The 27,296-nt window shown below is 37.9% G+C and overlaps 1 protein-coding gene across 5 annotated transcripts in view; it reads left to right on the plus strand.

Annotated features, from left to right (window-relative positions):
* trps1 (trichorhinophalangeal syndrome I) overlaps nucleotides 1-27,296 on the plus strand; it is a 140,814-nt gene that overhangs the window by 53,460 nt on the left and 60,058 nt on the right. For 4 of the 5 annotated variants that reach the window (XM_015392876.1, XM_015392873.1, XM_015392874.1 and 1 more), the window contains exons 3-8: nucleotides 14,643-15,314; nucleotides 15,429-15,544; nucleotides 18,113-18,725; nucleotides 19,172-19,386; nucleotides 19,795-20,005; nucleotides 20,119-20,359. In XM_015392876.1, the coding sequence (XP_015248362.1) occupies nucleotides 14,643-15,314; nucleotides 15,429-15,544; nucleotides 18,113-18,725; nucleotides 19,172-19,386; nucleotides 19,795-20,005; nucleotides 20,119-20,359 (2,068 nt within the window). The remainder of the gene's footprint in view (nucleotides 1-14,642; nucleotides 15,315-15,428; nucleotides 15,545-18,112; nucleotides 18,726-19,171; nucleotides 19,387-19,794; nucleotides 20,006-20,118; nucleotides 20,360-27,296) is intronic. The other variant, XM_015392877.1, reaches the window with a different exon arrangement.

The raw sequence follows: 27,296 nt of genomic DNA on the forward strand, positions 1-27,296 counted from the left end.
CTTTGATGATTTTTAGCTGGTGTTATATGAGTCCAGCATTTAGTCCGGGGATGCATGATCCACATTTTCTTCTTCCTAACAGATTCAGGTATTTGAATACCGGTACTTGATGATCCCGATACTCTTCCAATACCAGAGATAATTTTGCCTAAATATTATCATTATTATTTTTTAAGAGCATGTCATAAACTCCCCTCTACAAACAAGTGCTATATGAGTGAATTTATCCCAAAAGGCAACTTGAGATTAGTATAAGTCAGTATCAGTCAGCTATTTCTCGTGTTAGATTCTCGTTTTAGCTAAAACCACCTGACTAAACTCGGCATCTTTGACCAGAAACAAGTCAATGTAGCATTAAATTCCTTCAGAATAATACAGAAGCTTTGGTCTTATGGTCCTGTGTCTCCCACCTGTGGACTGCCACACAATCGTCAAAAGAAAGATTTATAGAGCGTGATGCATCCGCGTGGTGCTGTCATTTTAGCCTTCCCAGGTGAAAACAGATCGTTTGTGTCATGCTGAGTGTGTCACAGTGGGGTACATTTCCTGGCAGGGCCAGGTTTCTATAACTCGTAACATTTTACTGTTTAGCCTCCTGTATGAGTAGTTAATTGAGCGTGATAATATGATATACAGTAGGCTATGACATGTTTTGTCTTTTTTTAGGCACTTAGATATGGTGAGAAAGCTGCTTCTTTGTTATTTTTCAAAGCATCTGAACAGTTAAAATGCATATTTATTGCACAGAGGGATCATGTGTGTCTGTATCTTTATTGTGGTTAAACCCTGTGCTTACTTTCCTCCCTAAAAGGATAGATAGCCCTCCTGGAGCGTATCAGACACTCACGGATAGGGCTTACCAGACCCTGGGTGGTGCAGTAATCTGTAGTCATTATTGAAGTTCAGGCTACTCAAATATACTTTTAATAACATTTTTGTGGTTTTAGACCAGCCCCTTCACTCACCCACCCACTTTTAGGAGGGATAAGGAAACATTTAGTTCTTTGGGAAAGTTTTCCAAGAGGTGCAAAGACTGGGGTCACTGATAATCTATGTTCTATAATAAATTCTATCTGGCCAGGATGGTCAAGCTATTATTAGATGTGGCTTGATACCAGCTTATTCCCTTTACTGGTCCAACTTGTATATCTTTGCTGTTGTTGTATTTGCTGAAGGAAAATTAATGTGCAGCATTACAAATTGATACAAATGTTAAATAGCCTTATTGATGGGAAAACTAACCAATTACTCTGCAAATTAAAATCTGATTATCTGAATAGGCCTTCAGTATTGCAATCAGTGGATCTTGTACATTTTTTTGTACATTTTTTGTTTTGTTTGATTAACATTATCTTTTATTCACTAGAAAACAATGTATATATCAAGTATTGCATGATTCTTAAAGATTTAACTCATATTAACTCACCCGTGTAAAGACAGGATCAGTTGTTATAGGAAGGTTAAAAAAATGTCAAAACTGCTTATCGAAATATATTACTTTAGGTTCATATTGTTGATTATTTAAAACAGTTTTTAAAGGAAAAAATATTGTGGACCAGTTTATTTTTCAGGGCATCTCAAAAACTAAATGTCAGTTTGTCAGTACAGCAGAGTAGGCAAACCCAAAAAGTTAATAAGTCAGTATTTTTCAAGTCTCCCTTTTTGTTTATAAAGTACTTCTCAGTTACATGACTAAACAGAGCAACTGTGCTTTAAACTCTATTACTTTAAAGACCTCTTTAAACATATGTGACCTATAAGTTATTCAAGCATTTACATAATGCGTTAATTTGTTCCTGGAAATGTTCATCATTAAGTGCATCATTCAAGCATGCTTGACTGAAAATAGCCATGGTGTACATGCAANTATATATATATATATATATATATATATATATATATATATATATATATATATATATATATATATATATAATGCTATATATTTGATTTTGTATTAACCACAATATCCTTTTGACCTCCTATTCTTTAGTATAATGATGGCTGGAAGTAGATCTTTTTATCGAAAAGAACATTTTTCCAGGCTTGCATCTTGAAAAGCAGAGTGATTGTTTCGCAGTAACACTTTTATAATTATACTTCCCTCAGAGTGCTACAGGTCCATATTACTTGACACGGTAATTCAAAATCATCCATCTAGGAATCAAGATAGTTGTAGTATTTTCTTTTTTTCTCGTCAAATGACTGTACAGATGTTGATAACAGCAGACTCTCTATCTGTCTTCTTATGCAATCTGTTGGACTCCTCGAAGAGCCGATCATGTGTCAAATTAATTATAAGAAAGCACCTGGAGGATGTTTCACACTTGACACAAGCACATTCTGTAGCCGTCAGATTAATGGGACGATGTGGAAATGTCTTGACACAGACGAGCAACGCAGACACAGATGGAATCACATGTTAGGCAAGCCTAGGAGAGAGTGGAGCACAGAAAGTGGGATTGAGGAAGAGACAGCCATGAGGGTGGGAAGAGGATAAAAGATTAATTGAAAGAGTGCTTGGAGAAAGATGGACAGCTGGGAAGTGAGGTGTGTTCTTAGTGTGTGTTTCTGTGGCTGTGTCTGACTGAAAGCCATTTACAGGGTGAGGAAGAAGAAGGAGGGAGGGAGGCTAATAATGAGATGAAGGCATTGAAATATGAACGTCTGATTAAGTTTGACATTTAAGATGCCGTATTTTGCATGCTGTTAGCCCATAACAAATGAGTTGTACACTCTTGTAGAGTGTGCCTGCATGCACATGAGTCAACATGATGGTACGTGTGCAATTTACTTGATGCATGGCATGAATGAGTTGGGCCCCTGGTACAATGAGCGCAAGTCAGGATTCTGGCATTGATTAGGGGTCTTACCTCTCAATTGAAAGTCTTGAAATGCCAGGTGGACTTTTTCCCTCATTCAGTCTATCCTTAAAAGCTCATTTCATAGTTCCAATAAAAGCCCTGCTTCTGTGAAAAAAAAAAAGTCCTATATTTGACTCGTTCCACCAGTAAAAAGCACTTTTTCCTCAATCATTTTTTTCTGTATTTCTAAGAGGCCAGAAACCTAGGTCCACACTAAGCACAACAAATCAGCATGAAGTCGAGGCGGTTTTCTATTATTATCTGAGTGCTCTGAATAGGCCTAGTTTCATAGACTAATCTGTTTTGTCTGCACGGGTCTTGTGAACTGTTTCGCTAATGCACTAATATTTTCTGCAGCTGCTTTTATTTTCTGACAGGCAACCCAAAGCATCAAGTCCTTTACGCTTGACTGCCATTTAGTGCATTAGTGGCCTTCCTAGAAGAAATCTTCTGACAGTCCTATGCAAATGAGCAACTGTTGAGCGTTTCTGCGTACTGTTGTCTTGCAAGGGAAGATAAAGATGCTCAGGGTAACTAATCGAATCTTAATGTTTCTGGCAGAAAAAGCAAAGAATTTACTATTTCTTTCTATTAATGTTTACATTTGTTCTAGTGTAGGTCATCTATTTAATTTTCACATCTATCCGTCTGTCTGTCCATCCAGCCATTGTCCTTCTTTTGTCAAGTACCAGTTTACATTCATCGTTTTGCACCAGATTTTTCCATATTTAGGCAAAAGGGCACCACTGAAGTGTTAAAAGTCTTTGCAAAAAGGCTTTCTCCACTCGTTGACAAAAAAAATCAAGTCAAAAAGTCTCCTGGAGCTCTCAGTGTTTGATAGTTAGGGATATGCAATAAGGATTTGTGCTGCATCTTTAATTTTGCTTCAGTTATCTTTAGACTGTCTTAAAATTTGCAAGTTAATCGTACTTTCCCTTGGGTCCATTGATTTTCAGTGCAGCAGCCCATCCTGCAGCAAAACACGACATGATGCTGCCACACCAAATTTTCTCTGTTTAAATGTTGTTCTTGGCGTTCTTTGAAGAGGCAGCGGTTAGCCTGCATGTCCCATGTAAGGAGGTCTTAAGGGCCAGTTATACTCTCGCAGCAGTGTGCTGCAGTGAGCTTGTCACAGGTATGATGCAGATATTTTTGATCCCCAATTTTGAAGCGTGGTCTGTACTATGTTATTCCACGCCACAGCGCTAGTTGGACAATCACGAACTAGCTGTGCATCTAAATACGGCCGAGGCAGGTAGGAAGTGGAAAAATGCAAGGGGCAAGTTTGTGCAACATCAGAGGGACATGACTGCTTAAAAGAACGGGGATCCGGGCGGAAAAAGGGTCCCAGCATTCTCGCACACCTCGCTCTTGTAGCTGGTCCATTTTCACGAGTCGTTTTCCAAAATGGCAGTCATACTAACAAAACAAGCCTGTAAGCTACCAAACAGGATATACGTATAGTGTAGAGCGGATGTAGATTTGACCAATCAGAGGCCTCCTGTCTGCGGCACTGTCTGCGGTCACCTACAATTTCGGAGAGGTGCAACAGAGTATCTGCGTGAGGGGTGGAGGCATATCAGGGTTAAATGCGACACACATGCAGACGACCTGGTTTCTGACCATAAATCAGCTTTTACTCCTTGACTCGGCCGACCCGGGTTTGAATGCGACTTGTGGTCCTTTGCCGCATGTCTCTCCCCCTCTCTCATACCCCCTTTTCTGTCAGCCCACTGTGCAAAAATGAGCCACAAGTGCTGCAAAAAACTAAAAAAACTAAAATAAAATAAATAAAAAAATAAAGATGATGTTCTCAGCCTTGCATGACTCCCTCTTTTTCATCTACATGTTATGATCAAACAGTCCACATTTTGTTCCATCAGGCCACAGGCAATTTTTGAAAAAAATTGCTTCTTTTTTAATTTTTTTTAATTTTAGTGTAATGGCTTCTCCTGCCCTGAGTATTATTTTATGCCTCTTTTAGAGCTGTAGCACTTACACTGTCACTCTTTTATAACATTCTCCTAGCAAAAGCTATTTTCCATATCTCTCCACAAAAATGATGTATTACTTGCATATAATTGTCTAAACCAATGAATTTGTTTCCTTTATGCTACCAAAGAAAAAAAAAACAGCAGTGAAGTTCTGCGCATGCTATGTTGGCTGTAGGGGTGGGTATTGACTCAGATTTAAAGGATCAGTTTGATTTTGATTCTCAGGATTTAAAATCTTTTGAATTGGGCCGCTCTCAAATTGGACTGCTGTTATTAAAAAAGTTTTTTTTTTTAGCTTTTACTTGAAATACATGACTACATTATTATGCAACTTTTTGATACTAGTAATATATTAACATTTAAAACTGAATACGATAAGGATTACATAAATTATACATTATTATGTTATGGATTCAGATTTGGAAAAAAAAATTTATTTATCTACACTGCTCTAGTTTGCTCATATATATTTGATTGGTTTGGAGTAATATTTTAACAAAAGGAGGGTTGATCAAGCATTAGCACTTAGCTTCAGATACTTTAGCTTGAAACCTCTATTCAGATCCAAAATCTGGGTGTAATGATGGACCAATACCTGAACCATTAAAGACAAAAATGGTCAGCCTTCTATTTCCTGATAAACCTATCTAGAATTAAAAGAATAATATTTCAGCAGAATATCTATATCTCTATATCTCTGTCTCTCTCTATATATATTTGCATTTATCTTAATTTTTCATCCACTCATTGACTTTACCCAAGCAAAACAATGCCAACTTGTTATATCAACTGCTTAAACCTCTGAATTCTCCTCTCCATACCAAGAACCAAATACAGAGCAGCAGCTTTAAGTGGTTACGCTTCACTATTTTTAAACAAAAAACACGGAAAGCTGTAAAATCTTAAGTTGATTTAAATCAACATCCTATTTGTTTAGACTTTTGTTTGACTATGCTATTTTAAAATGATCGGTTTGTTATTCTACTGCTATGTACTTTTATCTGTGTTTTCTTAAGTTATGTACAATACTTGTACTATCTTGTTACTAAAATGGGCTACACTAATAAACTTGCCCTTGGCCTTTTAGTTTATTGGCTTTAAATTTTTTAATCCAATTAACTTAATACCATTTTATCAAACCAACAGTCGAAAAAAAACAACTTAAACCAAAGTACAAAACATTTCTATCATCAATTAAAGTTTATTTTTATTATTTTACTATATTAACTTCATTTTTAAAATGACCAAAATAAAGTGCTGAAAATAACTGCAATTTATAACATTAAACAAACAAGAATATGTCAATAAGCCACAGGAAAATTTCTAAATAAAAACAATAAAAATTTAGGGTGAATATTTATCAATGATTACTCTTTTGAACCAAGTACCTGCAAACGTTCTGTACCACCCATCTATACTTGCAATTATTTGATCCATTTTTATATTATTTTTAATCTTTGAATGTTATTAAAGTTATACCTTCAATCTTTTTCCTAAACTGTAGATTAAAACTAGTGTGAAAAAACTGCTAAACTTTATGCATGGTTAAATCTTTCCATGAAAAACAAATCACGATTAAGGGTAGTCCTCTCCTCGGTGTCCTCACATGATTTCTCATTGTCAATGCCTTCCTTTGGCCATCTCATTATTTAGATGTCAGAACTGCAGGTGTGAGAATATAATTATGTGAATTTAGACAACCTGTAAACTTGATGTCTGCATCACCCAATTCAAACCTACAGCCTGTAAAACTGCAGGGTTGTTTGTGGCTTTGCTGGAAAAAAAAGGCTCTTTTTGGGGGGTTGTTTATTGAACTTCAGGGCTTATTTGTTATATTGTATTGCATTTTCACCCTCCTTCTTAAGTATTCTTTGGCACTAACTTCTAACTTTCCTTTACCAAAAAAAACAACAACAAAAAAGTTGTAGGATATATTAAAATCTTCTGTGGAACTTGCAGTCCTTTTAATCTCTTCCTGAAAGTGTTCTTCATGTTTTCTTTTCTTTGCAGTTTTATCCTCCATCAATCTTTTTTCAAACTCTTCTTAAGCAGATAACAAATGGACAAAACAAAGAAAAACAAAGATGCCACCTCGATGAGAGTAATAAAATAGGGAGATAAAAAAAAACAAGAAGAATGACACAAATCAAAAAACATTATAAAGAATCCGAACCATGCCGTAAGCATCATTTCTTCATATGTTGCTCATTAATCCTTTGTTTATGAAAGAAAGAGATGCTAACAGCAGCGGTCCCAAGGGAAGGGGAATATCTGGAGGCAGAGGGAGCGTGTTGATATGCTGAGACTCGCTATCAGACCCATCCATTACCACGACTCAATAATAAACATTTAGAGAATTATCTCAGGGCCATTGGGTGAAGAGCTGGAGATGTGCAGGTAATCTGTTTTTCTTCATTAGTGACATCTAACAGTCTGCATGAGGGGAAAAAATCTGGAGGTTCATGAATATATTGAGGAGCTGGTTTCACTAATAATTCTGCAATTTTTTTTAAAACCTTATCTGTAGCTACACAGCAAAACAAGCCTTAATTAATTACACATGACAAATTAAGGGATTTATAACCACTAGTTGGCACTGTTGTTAAGTCTTTTTGACAACAGAAACTATGCTGTTCATGCATATGTAATACTAAATGAAGGTCCTTAGGCTTTGTAAAGAAATGAAACATTCCATCCATCCATCTGTCGTCTAAACTGCTTTTGCTTTCTGCATTACTGGAGAGCTGGTACCTATTACTGGGCTAGAGGTTGGGTTACTAGTCCATAACAGGGCAACAAAAGACACACAGGACAACCAAACATACACACACTAGTATTTTAGGGCAATTTGGAAAGACCAATTAACCAGGCAGTCATGATTTTTGAGTATAGAAGGAAGTTGGAGTACCCAGAGAGAAACCAAGTGTGCACAAGCTGGGATTTAAACGCAGGAATTTTTTCCTTAATTTAATTTACACTTCCTCTTTGAAAACCTACTAAAAATAGACTTATCATCAAAACAAAAACATTATCAGACATTTAACCCCCCTGCTGAGTTCTTTCCTTGACCCCAACTTTAAATTACTAGTCTGACCAGTCTGCTTTTCCCAAACATGCCTGATGGGAGCTAGTTTTCATCTCCTCACCTGATGCACCATGTTTCTCTGTCATCAAATCAAACAATTCTAGAAATAAGATCAAACTGTTGTAAGGACATAGCTGCTTGGAACATAGGCCTGCTAGATACTGCATCCCACACACTTTCTCTAGCCTCATAGTATCGATATATTCCTTCAAGAATCAACAGACCCATCTTGGCTTGGAGTTTTACCAGGTCCAATTCTTTCCAGCTGTCCCCAAAACACAGTTTTCCTCTCGTCTTTAGTATAATTCCTTTAATGGAAGTCGGAAGCTTAATTTGATAGCATCCATCTGAGATGTTGCAATAGACACTATGTCGGTCCTAGCCTCATCTTTAGTATATTTTCCAGTCTTGCTCTACTTCATATGTTTTTGGAGATAAAAACTAAAAAAGTTTCTACACTTGGACTGGAAATTCTCCCCAGGTGTGTCTTCTTCAGAGGCATCTCCCTCTCCATCTGTTGACTGATTCGTCTCTTCAAAATCAGGATCAGTTTATGTGTTTTCTTCCACTTCCTAACGATTCTCATCAATCTTATCTCTTTTACTAAAGGGCCTTTTTCATCTTGTTCCAAAATCATGTCCAGAGCTTCTCTCAAAGAAAACTACATAGTCAACTTCTCATTGTACATATGGAATATAGAGTGCCCGGCAAACAAGGTTTATTTTTTGGGTTTCTGCTATGAAACAAAACTCTAGAAGGTGTGAGTCACGTACTGCAAGGCACCAACCTACAGCTGGGATTTAATATATATAGATAGAATTCAACTTTGTCATTCCACTGTCACAAGTACAGAGCAACGGAATGAATTCTGTGCATTTAACCCATCCCCTTTGGGGAGCAGTGGGCTGCCATTGTGCGGCGCCCAGGGAGCAGTGAGGTTAATGGTCTTGCTCAGGGACCCAGAGTGGCAGGCTGTGGGAGAGGGCAATCAAACTCACAACCTCAGGATTCAAAGCCCTTTGCCCTAACCACTAGGGCGCGAAAAACAAGCAATGGTAGCAGAAGCTGATTGATGCATCATAGGATGCTTATGATTTCATTTTTAAAACACGGGTTTGCCCACTACATAGTGAACTAATCCATGATATTCTTATATTTTGGACAGGAGATAATTTTGAGAACTAGTAGTTTATTACTGGTCAATCTAATCATTTAGGAGTACTATTCTAATATTAACAGAATCAATAAATAAGACAATATTTACACATATGACCAGCATGGCACTCATTTCTATGTGCTGTCAATTTGTCACCAAATCTTTAACTGTTTGCAGCTAAAGCAATGAGGTTTAAGTAGCAGAAGATTTCTGAGCTACTAGTAAGGCAAAGCGTTTATGTATAGAGCATGTCAGCTGCAAGACGTTTCAGTGTGTTGTACTGTAAAAGAAGAGAACAACACAAAGAAGAGTACATTGCAGTGACATAAAGACAGGACGAATAATTAAAGCAAATAAAAGAAAGATGATTATATAAAAATATGACATAATCATCTGGACCCATGAATCTCTGTTGTTTGGACTATATATGTAATGTGAAACAGACCTACTGACCTAAAATGTTGGAAATGTTTTAGCTACCTGGTCTCTGGAGACACAGGAGCAGAAAAAAACACTACTGTTTTATCCAGCTCATTTAAGCCTACTGGTCCATGCTTGTTTTATCCACAAATACATAAGTAGAAATCCTGACCCCAAAGGGACGAAAACAAACCTGTATTATAAGAAAAAGGTCTCTTTGATAATATAATAAAACTTTTATTTGGCAAAGCAATTGTATATTCTAATGAAATCTGTCCCTCATATTTAACCATCTTTACTCCTCGGTTCCATGGATGCGGTATGCACCATGGCGCAGCTGCGCCGCAGCTTCTGCCACACATCCTATTCCACCGGGAGCGTTTTCACCACAGAGTGACTTTGCGTGTTTGGATGTACATTACTTTACATTGCATCATCGTGTTATAATACTGTTATTGTAGAGTTTAAATAGAACAACAAATCAGAAAATTGTTTAATTTGCCGGCTCTATCAGCATCTTGTGTGTCTGCTCTTATCTAATCACCTTGTCTATCAAAGGTGAATTTTAATATAACAGTTTTTATTTCATTTAATGCTCATACTCATTCTTGCTGTTGCTAAACTGTATGAACAGATTGATTTATTGGAAAAAGTCAAAAAGTTTTTTTTTCCTTGTAGGTTTGATCTAAGTTGATCTAAGTTGGAGTTGCAACCGAAGCAAAAATAGAACCAATAGCTAAATTATAGAAGCGACTGGCGCGTCTGGGACACTTTAGAGTTGCGCCGCAGTGCACCCGGAGGAACCGCTCTGATTGGCTATAATTGCTGTGATCAGCTGCAATGTCCCAGCAGAGATTAAGTGCCGCTTCCACATCCAGTGGAACGTTGCGGTTTGGGAGGAGTGGACAGTTTTCTGCAGCGGCCATGACACTGTGGTACTGAGGGTCTTTTCTCAGGGACCAAGAGTGGCATTTTAGTTTTTCAAACCGAGGATCTTGGGGCTTCGCCAAGATTAAAACTTCCTGTTCTTCAACCTGGGACAGAACTCCTACACATTTATGTTATTCTGCCCGATTAGATAAAATGATTACTGAATGTTGGCTTCAGACATGGACAACCTACATTAAACTATCAAGTAGACCTGTACTTCAAGCTAACATGATTTAAGCTCACATGTAACACAATTCAGGACTACCCCATATAAATAAACCTGCCTAAAATAATGTCAACAGTTACCTAACATGCTGACTTTGAATTTTTAAAGAATTGTGGTCAATAAACTTGTGTCGTCTTCTTTGTTCTTGACTTTCTATGCAAAAACTATTTTAACATCATTGTTTTCATTGAAGTTATTTTTGCTGTCATTAGACGTAATATTACAGAGTTTAATAGAAATCTCTTTTAGTGTCTACGGCAAAGCAGAAGATAAAGGGAAGCATACATGCTCCCTTACAATAAACTATGTAAAAGTTGTGAAGAAATCTACAAGAACTCAAAAACAATTTCAAAATTAGAATAAACTTCAGCGGGAGAAAAATAGCCTCTTAAAAAGGGTAAATAAATTAGTAGAATTGATGTTGAATGAAAGAATGAGCTTACAGCTATGGGCAAACAAATTAACCACACATTTATCCTTTTATTCTAACTTACATAGATATCTCCAAAGTATTTGTATTAATTTTCAATAAAGAAAATGTAAAGTGTTTAAATCAATGTTTAACACTGGTATCTTTTATGCTTAGCTTTTGTCCCTGTTGCTGAACTTTAAAGTGCATAGAAACAAAGATATTTTACTGAATATAAATTTGCTTCAAACTCTAAAGCCCACATCAAAAAAAACAAATAACATAGAAAAATGTACATTTTCCAGCAAGGTTTGGTTAAATAGCCATGTCAGTAATATTTCACTGATCCTCGCCCCGCCGCTTGTTGCCGGGTCCTTCTGCAGCTTTCCTGAGATGATTATTGGCAATTTCAGATAAAAGCCTTGCTTGTGTTGGAGCTAATTGCTGCTGATGGAAATGATTAACTGTCACATTTGTCTTCGTTGTGGTATTGGGGCTATTGTGGTGTTTGAGGGCTAATTGTGGCTAGTAGCAGGAGTTGTTATGCGGCATTTTGTACTGGGGTATACCTAATTGTAGCTGATAGTAATCGTTCCAGTCTGTGCATACAGCCTGCAGCACACAGGGGTCGAGCTGCGATGTACAGATGCTCGGATTCGCCACGGACTTTCTGGCCTTTTGTGACTTAAAAGGCTGCAATTTTACAGAAATGTCGGTTAATAGTAGCATTTTTATTGTTTCCTGGTGTATTTATTTCACTTCCTACTGAAAATCGCTAATAAGAACAATTATTGTCATCATTGTTGCTTTTATGAACTTTCTAAAACATCTCAGCGCTCTCACAGAGCAGATGGAAACGCACTTAGGTCAGTCGGTGCCTCTTAGGTCGGGATTTCAGCTTCATTGCTTCACCACAACGATCTGTAGTTTTCCACTGTGTGTGTGTGTGTAAGTGAATGTGTGTATGAGTGAATGATGAATTCTGACTGGGTGTGGTGAACATCAGATGAGATTTTCCTCCGCTCCCTGCACTCGCTGCCTGTGTCACCCACACACACAAATACACACACATACGAAGCGAGTGCCAGGGCTGGTCTAGGCGTGGGCCTTCGCAGACATAAATTGCTTTTATTTTAATAGTTGTGCAGAGGGGGGAAAAAGACAGAAGGGTGAAATTGTAAAATGCTACAATGGCCACAAAGAGAATGAAAATCAGTCGTCCTTTTTTTTCTTTTTTTCGCCTTATTTCCTGATCTGTCTTAGTTGCATTTCAGGATTTTTTTTAACTGATTGTCCTGATTTTATGTGTTTGGATGCTTTTGCAAATGATTGTCCTAAACGTTACCCCATTTCCCAAACCTCTTCATGCTAGAGTGCTTATCTTGATTGATAAAGAGTTTACATGTCGCTCTCTGTAAATTACAACAAGAATTTCAACCTCAGATTGGCCACAAAATCACTTGCATGTTGCAGGCTACCTCTCCTCCAGATGTATCATCAAATATGCATTACTTTCACTCTCTTTCCCCCTCCGATCTCACATTGCATTGATCTAAAAGTGATCAGTTTCCGTGTCTGTCAGGCATCTTGGAACGTTCGCCATCAAACAAACACACACAAACGTGGGTCAATGGGTTTGCCATGTTTACGAGCCAATATGAAGAGGATAACCACAAATAAACACGCTTGCACACAACCCCCCCACCCCAAAACACGCAATATCTTTCTGTCACGACTGTCTTGAATGACACGACCACAATTGTTCTCTTTTCAAACAAAAGAAAGATTATGGTTTAACATAAAACACATGTCTGGTTATTTGATGGCTTTCGTAAAGTGATTATAAGTTGGAAAAATGGGAGGAATGGTTGGGGAGAGGGAGGGGAAGAAAGAAAGAAAATGTTATTGATGAAATTACTTCAGTTATTATAACCATTATTGTTGCTTGTGGAAAAAAAGAGGGTGCAGAGGAATTAAATGTAGAAACAAAAGAAAACAGATTAGTAAATGGTTTTAGAGCAGTATTTTATAATTAATATAGATCGTGCACAAATGTTCTCACCCATTAAGTTTTTCTTATGTAGCCCCATCAACTGTGTAGCTGTAACTAAAAATAATTCCCCAGCATGATGCTCCCAACACCATGTTTAACTGAGGAGAGCTGCTGCTCAGATGCAGAATGTTTCTATTGACTGAGCAGTTTATTCTGGTTAATTTGCCCTCTATATGTTTGTTCATAAGCTATTTTTTTTTTTTTTTTTTTTTTTTAGAGGAATGCCTCTTTTCCATCTCCTCTCTATCCTGAATTTTTTTGTCTGAAGGCCAGTGAGACTGGAGGGATAGTGTCGGTGATGAGCACATTTTAAATATCGCAACAGTTCTCGATTAGTTTTCGATCTGAGCTTTGATTGGACCATTCTAATGCATGGATACGCATTAATAGAAACCATTATTTAAGGCTTTTGTGTTTAGGGTTTTCCTGCTGGAAGGTGAATCTTAACCACAGTGACCACAGTGAGGTTGTTGCAGGTTCTAGTAGATTTTATTCCAGGAAAGTCCTGAATTTCTCTGTCTTAATCATATTTGGCCAAAAACTGCGAGAATTTTTAAGTGCATAACGAAAAGATGTGCCATGGAGGGATTTCTGTGGAACTTTGTATCTCGTCCAGAGTTTGCATTAGTTTCCCAGTCATTAAAAGGGATTTAGAGTTGTATCCTAACCTTGTTTTAAGCTTCTTAAAAACTTTTTCCCTGACATTTCTGCTGGGATCCTTCATGATACTGTTTGTTCCACAGCATCCTGCAAAAGAATCAAGACCTTAACAGAGCAGCTCTGTGTACTATAGCATTTAAGTTACACAGTGGCCTTCTTGGTTTATGAATAAAGTTTTTTTTTTAGCAGATTTTACTTAGGAATTCCAGATCAGAAGGGTTTGAATAAAAAAATATATATATTTTAAAGCCATTATATGCATGAAGAGCAGAGCAGGGAGAAACAAGACAGGACAGTGAGGCTGGACAGAAACAAGAAACAGTTTGCAGCTTTAAAATGAATAAAGGATGGGCAGAAAGAGAAGGAACGAAAGAGAGCTTTGGAGTGCTGAAGGGGATGAATTGCCATCTACAGCCTCAGCCATCCATCTTTCTGATACGGAGTGTTTGGCTTGATGTGGTCGCGCCGTGGCCATCAGCTCCCTGATGGTGTCTCCCTCCTCCCATGTCTCCCTGCGCCTCACCCTCCTCGCCCTCGCAGTCTCAGGCTCTCTGATATGGTTTTTGTTCTGATGTGGTCACGTGCTTAGATTCTCACAAATGGTTTCCATCATGATAAAAAAATTCACTTCACATATTGAGCTGGGAAAAAAATGTGGACCAGAAAAAAACAGCTTCACCGCTGAAGCCTTTTTAATTTATTAAGTCTTTTTTTTTATATTTGGGTTAAATCGAACCGTAGCAATTGAAAACATATAATTATATGTTAAGTTAAGTAAAAAGAAAATACAAAGAAAATCTGTTTTAATTATACTATATCTAAATATCTCTTTTTTGTATCTTTAGATATGGTGAGGAAGAAGAATCCCCCTATCCGGAGTGTGGGAGGTGAGGAGGAGGAGGAAGAAGAGGGGACGAAGCCAACAGGAGAGGAAGAAGATGAAGGAGATGAGGAGGAGAGAGTGGCAGCGGAAGCAGATCGGATAAACCGACCCTCTGAACCGGAGTCTTCTGAACGGATCAGAGGGAATGGGGAGCATGCGGAGGAGGAGGAGGCAGAGAGTGTTTGCATCTCCTCTCTTGGGGAGCTCTACCTTAACAAGCAGCAAGGGGGGAGGACTGCAGGCGGAGGGGCGAGGGCAAAACAAGTATTAGCCGCACTGTGTGAGAGACCTGAGAGCCAGTCGGACGCAGAGGACGGTGAGAGGGTAGTAGAAGGGGGCGACACTGACCACCTAACCCCGCCTCTCTCCTCAGCACCTCGGCTCCTATCCAGGCAGGAAGGGAGGGAGGAGTCGACAAACGACACCCCCCCACTCCCATCAAGCCCTTCTCCCAAACTCCAGGACTTTAAGTGCAATGTGTGTGGTTATAGCTACTATGGCAACGACCCCGCTGACCTGGTGAAGCACTTTAGGAAGTATCACCTGGGTCTGCACAATCGCACACGGCAGGATGCAGCGCTGGACACCCAAATCCTGGCGCTCCACAACATGGCCCCCCAACATACAAACTTAGGTAAAGCATGACCCCATATTTTGTTTATGTATCTATCTATTGTCTCTTTCAGAGCCTTTGATCATCTTTTTATATATTTACCAGTCTAACCAATTTTTGCTATTCTGATGTCAGATTTGCAAACAGGACAGGGGCAGAGAAGTCAAACCAAAGAATTTGGAAAAACAAGAGCAGAACCACAGAATCCGCTGCAGAGGACAGTTATGATGAACGGAACGTACGACGTTCAGGTAAGACTGAGATTTTTAAAAAAGTTTCTACAACTGTGCTGCTAGTTTCACAGTTTTTTTTTTTTTCTTATTTCATCAAGCAATATATATCTAATACACCCAAAATTATTTGTCTAGTTTTTAAGAAAGTGTTTTTCTACATCAATGTCAGTGTTTCACATTTGGACCCACTATTTGCACAGTTTTTACTTGGTCATATTTTTTTCCTTTTTACATCTATGCTGTTATTTGCTGTTTTTCTTTGTTTTCCTGTGAAAGGGCTGTTTTTTGTTTTGTTTTTTTGTTTTTTATCTTGAACAATTAAATTTTCAAGTGTACCATTGTTTGAAAAACTGCAGTTTTCTTTTTCTGAGAAATGTTTTTAGTTTTTATTTATTTAGCTGTATAGAGTGACTAACTTTTGGATATTTGTTCATTGTTTGTAATCTTGTGTCTACCTCCTCTCCTCTCCTCTCCTCTCCTCTCCTCTCCTCTCCTCTCCAGGTGACCCACAATGATCAGATAAATATAGATCTGACGAAATATTGGAAAAAAGTAGAGCCAAGTACAAGAACTGATTACTCTTTGATTGTTATACTTAGTTATTTGAACAGTGTGTATTGAGCGGTGTTATAAAGTTTTATAGACTGACAGAAAGTAGACATGCTGGCCACCTGGCATACAGGCTGCACATACGGTGCTAAGCAAACACAGAGATTCCCTCACATATACTCATGAAGCATAAAGTCTAAACATGCTTTCCTGTTCTTTCGTACGACATCTGCTCATGGTTCCATTACAAAGGAAACATGGGTTAGTGTAGCTTTAGAAAAGAAAAAAAATCCATGTGCAAAGTGAATGTAAGCCTTCATGGTAATCCTAGCTGTGAGAAATTACGACTTGCAGCCTTAAAAAAGTTGATTTTGTCTTATTCTGCTGCACTTTAAACCAAGAGAGTCCTAATCAGGAAAATCAACAGCTGCAGACTTAGACCTGAAAAAAAAAAATCAACACCTTCCACTTAACTTGATTTGCTGTGGCTGCTAATGATAAACATTAAAGTGCGAAAGAAGAAAGACTACTTCACATGTCCATTCCTCTTCTATAGTGGCTCTAGCTCTGTAATTTATTGTACGGGACGAATTGAATTAAGGATTAGGACTTTACGGGAATAGAAACAGCAAGGATTTTAAACAAAAACTTTCTATAATGTGAGAAAAATAATTGATGAGTTTTCTTTCATTTAATCAAGCTGCCGGTAATGTTGGGAAGTCACATAATGGACACAGAGAAGCACAGCAGTGGATGAAATAGAAAATCCAGTGGGTTTAAATCGTCATTATGAAGAAAAAGTGAAAGTATTAGGAAAAAAAGGGGGGCGGGATGAAAGGGATCTCTATTTTCTCCATCTCTCACTCAATTTTTCTGGTTTCAGCCAACCTTTGGAAAATTCCATCTAGTCATTTACTAAGATCCCTGTCAACCAGTGAAAAATAATAATAGGATTATTTAAAAGAAAAATTAGATGTATATATAGACAGAGGAAGGAAAGGAGGTAGTGAAATAGACTGAGAAGCTGCAGTTCTAATTGACTGTTAGAGAGTCTGATGAAACAGCTGTCAGACATATTTAACCCCCTTTTTTTCTCTCTTCTCCCTTATAATAAACGTCTTCGTCTTCTCTGTTTCGACTTTTTTTCCCTTGCTCTTTCTTTCAAAGTATTTAATTGATTTTCCTCTAACTGCTCAGTTTACTTTTTATCTCTCTCACCTCTTTCCTTTTACTCATCCCTGTTTCTAGATTTGTGCGCTCTTCCACAACATGTTTTGCTTTTTATTATTTCCCTCAATTTTATTCTCCCCTTGTGGTGTTTTCCTTTGGTGTGAAGTGAATAAATTACCAAGGCAAAAATCTATGCCGATGAAATAAGAAAGTATTATATTTAAGTGTGCCATCTAAACGTTGTAATCCTGGTAATATCATGAAACACATAAGAAATACGCATTTACATATCCCTGGAATACAACTGAGACTGAAAACAGTTTACAAGTCCTCTATAAAAGTAATCATAATCTGAATTACTGCAGAGTGCAAGATAATGTCAAGGAGAGAGAAAGCCCATCTGTTTAACTATCACATCATTATTTTTCATTGTATGTTCAGCAAATTACAAAATAATGATAATTATGACTATTAGGTCCTGAAGTTGATAATTAGATTTGCCCCCCCGGCTTTAAATTATAGATCTCACAAATAAGTTGGGCTTAAATATCTCTCCTGTTTAGTGACCCAGATGACAGAAAAAAGAAAACCTGCTCTTGTTATTTAGTAGCAAATTGAGCCTGGACAGTACCATGCAATATATTTATACACCTTTAACTGATAAAGTACTGATCTAAGTACTCTAAAAGCTTAGTATTATGATTTTATAACTCTACAACTAAATAATATGTTTGATTGATTGTGAAATAGTTGTCTTGCAAAGGAGAAATTATGCATTGTTTTAATGTTTTTCTTTTAAATTTGCAGTCGTCTTCAGTCTGATAGTTTTATGTCTTTATTATCTAACTTTTCTTTTCTCCTCACCAGGTGATGTTGGGTGGCACATTAATTGGGATTGGCCGCAAGACATCCGACTGCCAAGGAAACACTAAGTACTTCCGCTGCAAATTCTGCAACTTTACGTACATGGGCAGTAATTCCTTGGAACTTGAGCAACACTTTTTGTCCCTGCATCCCAACAAAGTCAAATCACCCCCATCCACACCCCTGCTGGCCGCAAATAACCTGCCGACGAACGACAGCCAGCTGAAAGGGAGGAGTGTGGTTTTAGATGGTATGGAGCGGGTGGCGGTGCGGGGTAAAGACGACTCCGTGGTTGGGTACTTCGTCCCGGTCAGGGAGGGTTCTGACGCGTCCAGTTGGACGGGGGAGGCTGCTCGGGGAGCTGTACAGGCAGCTTATTGGTGTAAACTCTGCAGCTGGAAGTGCGAGTGGTCAGAGGGTTCGACAAAGCTTTTAGAGCACTTTGAACAAAGACATAGAGTCGCTTCTGGTGGTGCTATAAGCCCTAATAGCTCCGGCCATGCTGGGATGGACAGAGAGAGGGAGAGAGGAGGAAGAAGAGACAGAGGGGAACAAGATCACATGGTATCCAAAAGCTGCAAAGATCACTTCACCACCAGCCAAGGTAATGAAAGAGGTGTGGTGGAACTTTTTCTACTTTTGGTTAACATTCATTCAGATAAATTTGCACATTAATCTGCCAAGAGAATGAGATAAACATAAATACTAAGGAACACAGCAGAAAGGTCCTGAATATTGAGTTGGAAAAGGTTTAAATTTGGGTTTGGATATAAAACTATATCCATATCAATCACTGTTTTAGGGGATGTTGTATACATATTTTCTGTTTTATCTACAGTCAAATTATTGACTCAATGGAAATAGACTTATTTGTGAGGAAGTTTTAAAACCATGTTTTATTTCCCCCTAATTTTACTATGCAATATGTCTTTTTTTCCAAGTAAAATTCAAATTAAATACTTTAAGATTTGTGATTCATTTGTTTAGATAACTTTGGAAGGCATTGTATATTAGACCGCTTCTCTGTATGTTTAACTGAAGGTTTCTCTCTTCTGCTCCCAGGGGACCCAAAAAGTGCTGATTCAGAAGCTGTGGTGACCAGCTATAACTGTCAGTTGTGTGATTTCCGTTACTCAATGGCCCACAGTGCAGACGTGATCATCGTAGCTCCGCTGCTGCTGCACTACCAGCACAACCACTCCATCCACCGCTGTTGTATTCAGCACTGCATGTATTGTCCTCGGGGGCTCTGCCAGCCCCAGAAACACCTGGGAGAGGTGAGATGTATGAAAACCTGAAACATTTGGTGTTGTCTCTGCAATTACTGGGAAGAAATAAACCATTTTTTAGCAAGGAAAATAAAATGAAATACACTAACAAGTGTGAAGATAATTGTTCCCGTTTCCTGCTTAGTTAAATTTCCCTTGTTATTCTGAATCTGCCCACGCACACTCCCTGCCCTCCTTTGTGTCAGCTGCCAAACAGAGCCGTTTTAGCTGCTGAAAATACAAAAAGGATGGTTAATATTTTAGGCTTTTTATTAATAATGCACAATAATTTTGCTTTTGCTGACTTCCACTTTTATTTTTTCATGTGATTCAAACTCATCAACCCAGTTCTGACAAAAAAACAAAGAGAAAGTGTAGCATGGAAACAAGTGCTTGACTAAACATTTCTCTCAATAGGTATCCCACCCATTTGCCTGTCGGAAACCAACCTGCCCTAAATGCTGTTCAAAGTTTCCTCAGCCCACCAAGCAGCAGGACCCCATCGGTTCAAAACCTACTGCTGCCACCTCACCCAGCGTGACCCCTCCTAACCCAAGAGGCGACCCCAGTGTGATTTCTAGTTCCACCTTTCACCCTTCTAACCCTGCACATCCTGTTGTTGCACAAGGTATTTGAAGCCATGGGAGGAGCAAATCACTACCATTTGCTTGTTTTTTTTCTTCAGACAAATTGACCCCTTTTTATAGTTTTGGTATTCTTTAATACTGATTTACCCTCTAGGTGTCACTCACTTGTGCGACCAATGTGCGTTTGTGACCACCGACATTGATGTGTTGTTGCAACACTATGAGAGCTTCCACAACCTGATCAACCTAAAGGGGGCACCTCCGCAAGTCAAGGCTGAGGAGGAGGCTGGGGGAGATAAGGAAGGAGGGAGAGGAGGAGCAGTAGAGATTGAGCACACTTGTACAAAGTGTAACTTTGCCACACAAGTGGAAGAAGAGCTTTTTCGACACTACAGGTAAGCTGAAAATCATCATCACTTTTATGCATTAAGTGCTTTAAAACAAGCCACCAAAGTGCAGAACATCAAACAAAAAAATAAGAAAAAGGGATAAAAAGGTCAAACTAAAACACAATTTGTGAGGATCAGCTACAAAACATGATAAAACAAATACAGAAAACAGATAAAGTAGTAAAAATATGTTGCTGAAGTGGCTGAAAGCCACTGAGTAGGAGGGTTTTTAGGTGGGTATTAAAGAGGGACAGAGAAGGAGCATGTCTAATTGCAAACTAGGGCCCCAGTAGAGAAGGTCAGTTCTCCTCCAGTTTCTGATTTGAACTGGGAATGACCCGGTGCAACTGGTCTGCGGACCTGAGTGACTGTTTGTGGGTGTAATTGTGGTTAAACTGTTGATCTCACAGATAGATATGAAAATGCATGTCTTAGCAATTTTTGGATAACATACAGTGACTAATGTATGTTTATGTTTTTATTACGCATGCATCTGTGACTGATAAAGTTGAGTGCTTCTTAGGAAAAAGTTAATATTTTCCCCCTTAAAGGAGGATAATCTCATAACATTAGACATGCCTAGCAATACTGTTTTGATTGTTAAATCTAGATTTATTTCCCTAATATGCTTTGGTTTTTCCAGACCAATGGTTATTCATTAATATGTAGCGTTATTTAAATTAGGTTGGACCAGCTAACCTTCTATTGAAACAACATACAGCCAGATAAACAAGTAATAAGGTCAGGTAACAAACCAACCAATCGTCCTGTGAAAGAGCCAACAAACAAGCAAAGGGAACCCTGTTTTTCAACCAATAAATCAGGCTACTGTAAAAACAAACTAACACAAACTGTTGAAAAATAGTAGTAAATAAAGCAATTAAACAAGGTTGGCTCAAGTAATTTAAACAGTGATGTCTGTAACTACAATTAAACAGTGAAAAACACAACATTATGATATTCAGAAGCCCTAATACAATTACTGAATTTTGTAATGTTAAATCTTACTGTTGGTTTTTGAGATCTGTAGATTCTCTTATGCACCGTGCATTCCTAAATCACAGTGGTCCCCACTCACTCTTTAGTTTTTCTTGCCACAGGCTGGAGGAACCGACATTTGAGGATAATTTTACCTCTGCAATTCGACCTAGACTTTGGAAAAGCTGTCAGAAATCTGAAACAGTAATGAACCTCACTTACTGAGCCTTATATTTTCCAAATGCAAATTAGCTCTGTTCCTGATGATGGTCTTCATTCTCTGAAGCTCAGCAGTCGTTTCAACAGTTTTGGGCTATAATTTATGTCAGAAATTGTGGAAGACTTCAAGCATGGCTTTACAGTATGTGTCTCATAAGTACAATCAGACCTGCAGGTACAATTAAGTGTAAATGAGGTTTCCAGATTTAGCTGTCAAATATTCAAAAATACAAAGAACCGATATGAAATGAGTATCCTAGTCAGTCCTACAATTTAAGAGCTTTTTTAGCATGTGATTAGGTAATTTTAGTGATCGAAAATAAAGAAAAGCTACGAATAGAAAAGAGGAAAAAAACAAAAGAGAGAATGCTGTGAAATTGAATAATCTTTGCAAAATGAAATTAAAGTAGGGAAGAAAATTAAAAGATAATCAGAGATGGGAAACCCTGGAGAGAATAGGAGAGAAAGAGGTGTCAAATCAATTATGAGATGTTTGTTTTACAGTCCAGTCATGTCCCAAACAAAATCTAAGCTCCTCTGATCAAATAAATGTTTAACAAAGGCACAAAGTTTTGTGCTCCCAGTAAAATCAATCAAAGCTAAAAGGATTCTAAAGTTTTAGACAACAAGTTCGGGGTTTAATTTAATGGTGTTTAAAAGAAAGGATTGCAGTGTTAAAGGGAAAAAGTCACCAGCTTGTATTATTGTACGCAGTGAAAGATCAGTCACTAACATTCAGTAATGAATAAAATAGTGCATTATATAACTGCAGTACACTAACTTTTAATTGTATTGTTTGATTTAGAGTTAAAATATTCAGCTTTACAGGATACCTCCCTTTTCTTGGTACTGTAGCTAAAAAATGCAGCTAAGAACAGACTTTTTCTTTATTATTGATATACCTTGACCTACTGTTTGAGCATTTCTCAACTCTTTATTCCAGGTTAAAGGGGGTTAGGGTTAAAGCATTACTACTCTACAGTTGGAGTTAATAAATCTTATGTTCACAACTTTATCAAACAGCTAAAGGTGCAGAAAATCTTTGCAGCCACTCCATATTTTTTAGCGAACAATTAAGTGTAACCAGGTTGTGAAAAAAAATATCTCTTTTAAACGACCAAACAAGACAGATTGTAATTGCTAAAGGCAGGTTAAAGAAATATAAAAGTAGCCTATTAATTCTTATTCAGTGAAGCTAAGCTGAATGCTCTTTGGTTCATTTCCAAAAATAGATGAAAACAAAAAGGCCCATGTCAGATCTGACATGATGTTCAGGAGTCGCTCTGTCGATTCACGACCAGGATAATGTTGAGCTTAAAAAGCTTTACTCGTTGGTTTATGTGAGAATCAAACTACCAGACTGCTTCTTTCCAACAAGAATTTATTAAAACCTCGGGTTTAGAGATCCCGTCTGTTCAGCCGACACAATATCCCAAAGAAATAAAGATACACTTTACATACATTTTTTATACAACAGATAACATGTGACAAAATTACATGTGTTAGTGCTCTGATCTGCACCACATTTAATTTTTGTCACATTTTATCTGTTGTATGAAAAATGTATGTAAAGTGTATATTTCTTTTTAAACACAGCCCGGTTGAGATACGTGGATGACACCTCAGTAGAGAGAATGCAGGAACAACATGTTGCCCTTTCTGCGTTGTGCTGTTCACGATGAGCACAATGGGAGTCTTAATACTGAGTTACCAGAAACCTAAACATACAGACCAATACCTGCAGTTTGACTCATATCACCCTCTGGAACACAGCCTTCTGTTACCGGGCTGACAATATTCCATCAGTTGCACAGAAAATATGAATAGAACACAAACATGTTACTGTCAGGAAATCCCTTGAAGCATGTTGTTATCCAAACTGAGCGTTTCTTAAGTCGGCCCAAAAAATCTAGCAGGATAAACAACACTGCATCTAACAGATATAAGAAAACAGAGGTACAAAAACGGTGTAATTTCATATGTGTCAGGAGTTTCTGAGAGAGTCAGAAGGATTTTTTCTAACAAAACATACAGGTGGATTTCAAACCGAGTGTTTTCAACAACTCACACAGACAAAAAGTGGTTCATCCCAAGGACAGAGCACCCAAACCAAAGCTGAGTGGTGCACTTGTGCTTTCCAGTGTAGCACGGACTGTTCAGACTCCAATATTGGAAAAATCAAACAACTACACTGAAGCGTGGCACATTACACTGGGCCAGTAGCTCTGGGCAGGATTCTGCTGTACACCTTCACATCAGGAATAAAGGATACACCTTTGACGATTAAAATGTTTAGATTTTAGACAGAAGACGGATGGTTTTCATGATTCAAATGGGATAACAATAAGCCCATACCATCTGGAGTCATCAAGTCATCTCTATGTCATGTATTTGTTCTGACCAGGTAAGTCCAATCTGCCCAGGTTAAACCAGATTGGACTGACCTGGTTCAGTGGCTGGGTAGAACAAATACATGACAAAGAAATGACTTGTTGACTCCAGATCCCCCATCTCAGGCCCATACACAACAAAAGACCACAAAAACATAGGTGGACGATGGGTTGGTCTTTCATTTCTGACTTGTGCTTAGGAGGATGGACCTTGATGTAGGGAGCTAACAGAACCGACAGACTCATAAAAGTGTTAGTGAAAGTCAGGATGCCTCCTATTTTAAATCTGTTTTTTTTGATTGCGATGACCCAGATGACTGAACATTTACACAAGCATGCTGGCTTAATGTCTATCCCAGCAGGTCAGCCTGTCCATTAAGTCAGATAGTTAGTTGACCTCCCAACTTATTATTAATGATGATTGCCAGATGGTGTCCTGACATTATGGGTTTCAGAGCCAGTATCAAAGTTAGCGCTTATCAGTTTAGGTCAAATTCTGTCGCACACACTTCAGCTGGCAGCTTCTTTGCTCGTGAGAGAATCTTCACCTCACTGCAGTGAGCAGCAATAATAATTTGCCGTAAAGGACTGAAGTATCTTTATTAGCAAAATCTTGAATAAAAATGTTTGGCCATTTTTCTTTGTCACTTTAAGCTGGAAGCAGGTCCACTTTTTTTCAGGACTCATTCCAACTTTTTTGTTTTGGGTTTTTTTTATATTGAGGATATTTTTTTCCTGATATTACAATTTTTCAATGGTGTAAAATAGTGTTAATAAATTGTGCCTAAAAAGCAGAGAAAGAAGTTATATGAAAGGGCAAAAAAAGAAGTTTACAACACTACAATTTGAAAAACAACTAGACAACACACTTTATATGATAAAACATGATGGACGCAAAGACAGTTAACTAAAAAACACTGCCAGTTATAACCAACTATACTGAATTAGACAATCAATTTTATTGTAGTGTTCCCCCTGTTTTTGCAACACAGTCTCCGTTCAAGAATCCGCTTTGTTGTAAAAACAGGCTTCCCACACCCAACCTCACAGAACGTCATAACAAGGCCATTAAACACATTGCAATTTCAATAGAACAGACTTCACCCTAAGGGTGTGGCTACAAGACTATTAGGTGCAAAAAGGCCTTGTTTAGAAGAAGTCTGATTCCTTTTTTCTATCGGATAGACCCTGCTGTGTGTGACCAGAAATTGGATTAGAAATAATACACCAGTCATAGTCTTTAGTAATGCATTAAAACATCTCAGACTGCAAATATTGCCAGGAGGTTCTGTTTCCCAGTCACTAGAAAAGGTGCTCCAAGCATTATGATAAGCAATTTATAACCCAATAATAGAAAAAAGAATATAAAACTCTAGCTGATCTTTGAACATTCCTATTTCTGTTTATTTTAAACCAGAATGAGACTTTTTTAAACGGTCTCGGTCCAATAGCTTGCTGCCCCTAGGGTGCGAATGACAACATTCAAACTGCTTTAAATGATCTGCCCTTACATAATAATCAAAGTGGCTTTTAATCAAACCAAACCTGTCAAGTGGAAAGACATTCCTTAAACCCATTGGATTTTAGATCACTTCTCTGAGCTAGATGTTTTTTAAGCAGCTGGCGACTCAGGTTATAGCTTATTTGAAAAGAGAAAAACATCTATTTAATCCTCACATCTGAGTTTTATACCTCTAAATTTATTTCATTGATTTTTTTTTCTTTCTGTGTGAGCATCTTCTGTACACGGAGGTTGTTTTTCTGCTCTCATTGACATTTTTGGCATGCTTACTGTATCTCCTGCTGTTGTAAAATACTCACACTGCAGGGCATCAATACGAAGCTGCTGTTGAGAGAAAGCCAAGTGAATGCAGTAGCCAGTGTTTAGCAGATTACTGCTGCTGGGTGACATCTGAGCATAGGAAAAGAGCGAGTGAGGCATTGGTTATACATGACTGAGTTGCCAAAACAATGGCCTTGAAAAGAGAACTGAAGTTATTATCAGGCCAGTACAATGCCGTAAAACAAGTATTCATATCCTTTTATTTTTTTTTTTTATGTTTTCATGTTGCAATCAGATGCTTTAGTGTAGTTATTTTGAAATTTCAAGCACTAAATAGAAATGTGGAATTTGTGGAAGGTGATGAAATGGTTTCCACATTTGAAATAAAACCCAGTGCAACCAATTGCCTTTAGAGGTCACCTACTTAGTAAACATGGTATGTCGCTCTTCTATAAAGGCCTCAGAGTTTTGTAAAAGAGCATTAGGTGAAAAAACAGCTAGATCATGAAGAACAAGAAACAAAAAAGTCAGGTCAGCTATTTAGTTCGGGATATGTCCCAAGTTCTCCCTATGTCGCAGATTCCTTTTCAATTGATCAAAGATGGAAAAAAGTATTACACAAGCCAACAAAGAGACTCCAGCCTAGCTAAATGGACAAAAAAAGAAGAGAATTACTTTAAAAAGCAGCTGAGAAGCCCACGCTTTAGTTCGAGAGGCAGCAGATAGCGACAGAGAAACTGTCAACATGACAATAATTAGTTGTGCCTTCCATAAATCTGCCTTTTTTGGAAGAACGGTGGGAAATAATCATTAAAAGAAAGTCTCAGAAGTTTTAGTACAAGTCAGTAAGGGGACATAGCAAACATAGCAAGACATGTAATTCGGTTAGTATGGAAAAAAATAACTGATAATGTTTAATGCCTGCATGCAAAATGTGAGGAAGAGAGCTAAGATGGTTATAATTGATGGGAAGACAGATGAAGTAAATGCATGTCAACCCTGGAGGAAAATCTGTTAGAAGCTGCTGAACCCTTCTGACCGGAACTGAAGGTAATAACTTCACAGTAAATATAAACCTAAAAATGCAATGAAAATATTTAGAATGACACTTGTGTAAGTGTTTTAATGGACCTGCCAAAGCCAAGAATTTTGTCCACATCGGAGGCAAGACTTAAGAAAACCATTGTACAGTTGCAAATTATTTAACATGACTGACTTAAGGCTAAAGGGCATATGGTTTCTGTTTCTGAAGTACAAAGTAGGTAAAAAGATTCCCTTCAGAATTGGCAGTGAAATATCCAATATGTATATTAATATTAAAGCAATTTTCTAAAAGAGACTAGTTGAGTAATCTGAGAAACACATAGATAACTTCCATATTAAAAGCGAATGCTCTATAACTGCTCTGTTATGTTAATGTAACTTTTCTGGCCATACTGAGAGGGAGTTTGTGTGGGTATAGGTTTCTTAAAGATGGTTTATTGATTTTCTTCTTTAATCTTGTCGGTCCACCCAACATTTACTTTTTAGTGCCAGGAAAAAGAAACAAATAAAAACCTACCCTGTTTTGCTT

The sequence above is a fragment of the Cyprinodon variegatus genome, unplaced genomic scaffold (genome assembly GCF_000732505.1).
Source record: "Cyprinodon variegatus isolate N-32 unplaced genomic scaffold, C_variegatus-1.0 Scaffold612, whole genome shotgun sequence".
In the NCBI taxonomy this organism is placed as follows: domain Eukaryota; kingdom Metazoa; phylum Chordata; class Actinopteri; order Cyprinodontiformes; family Cyprinodontidae; genus Cyprinodon; species Cyprinodon variegatus.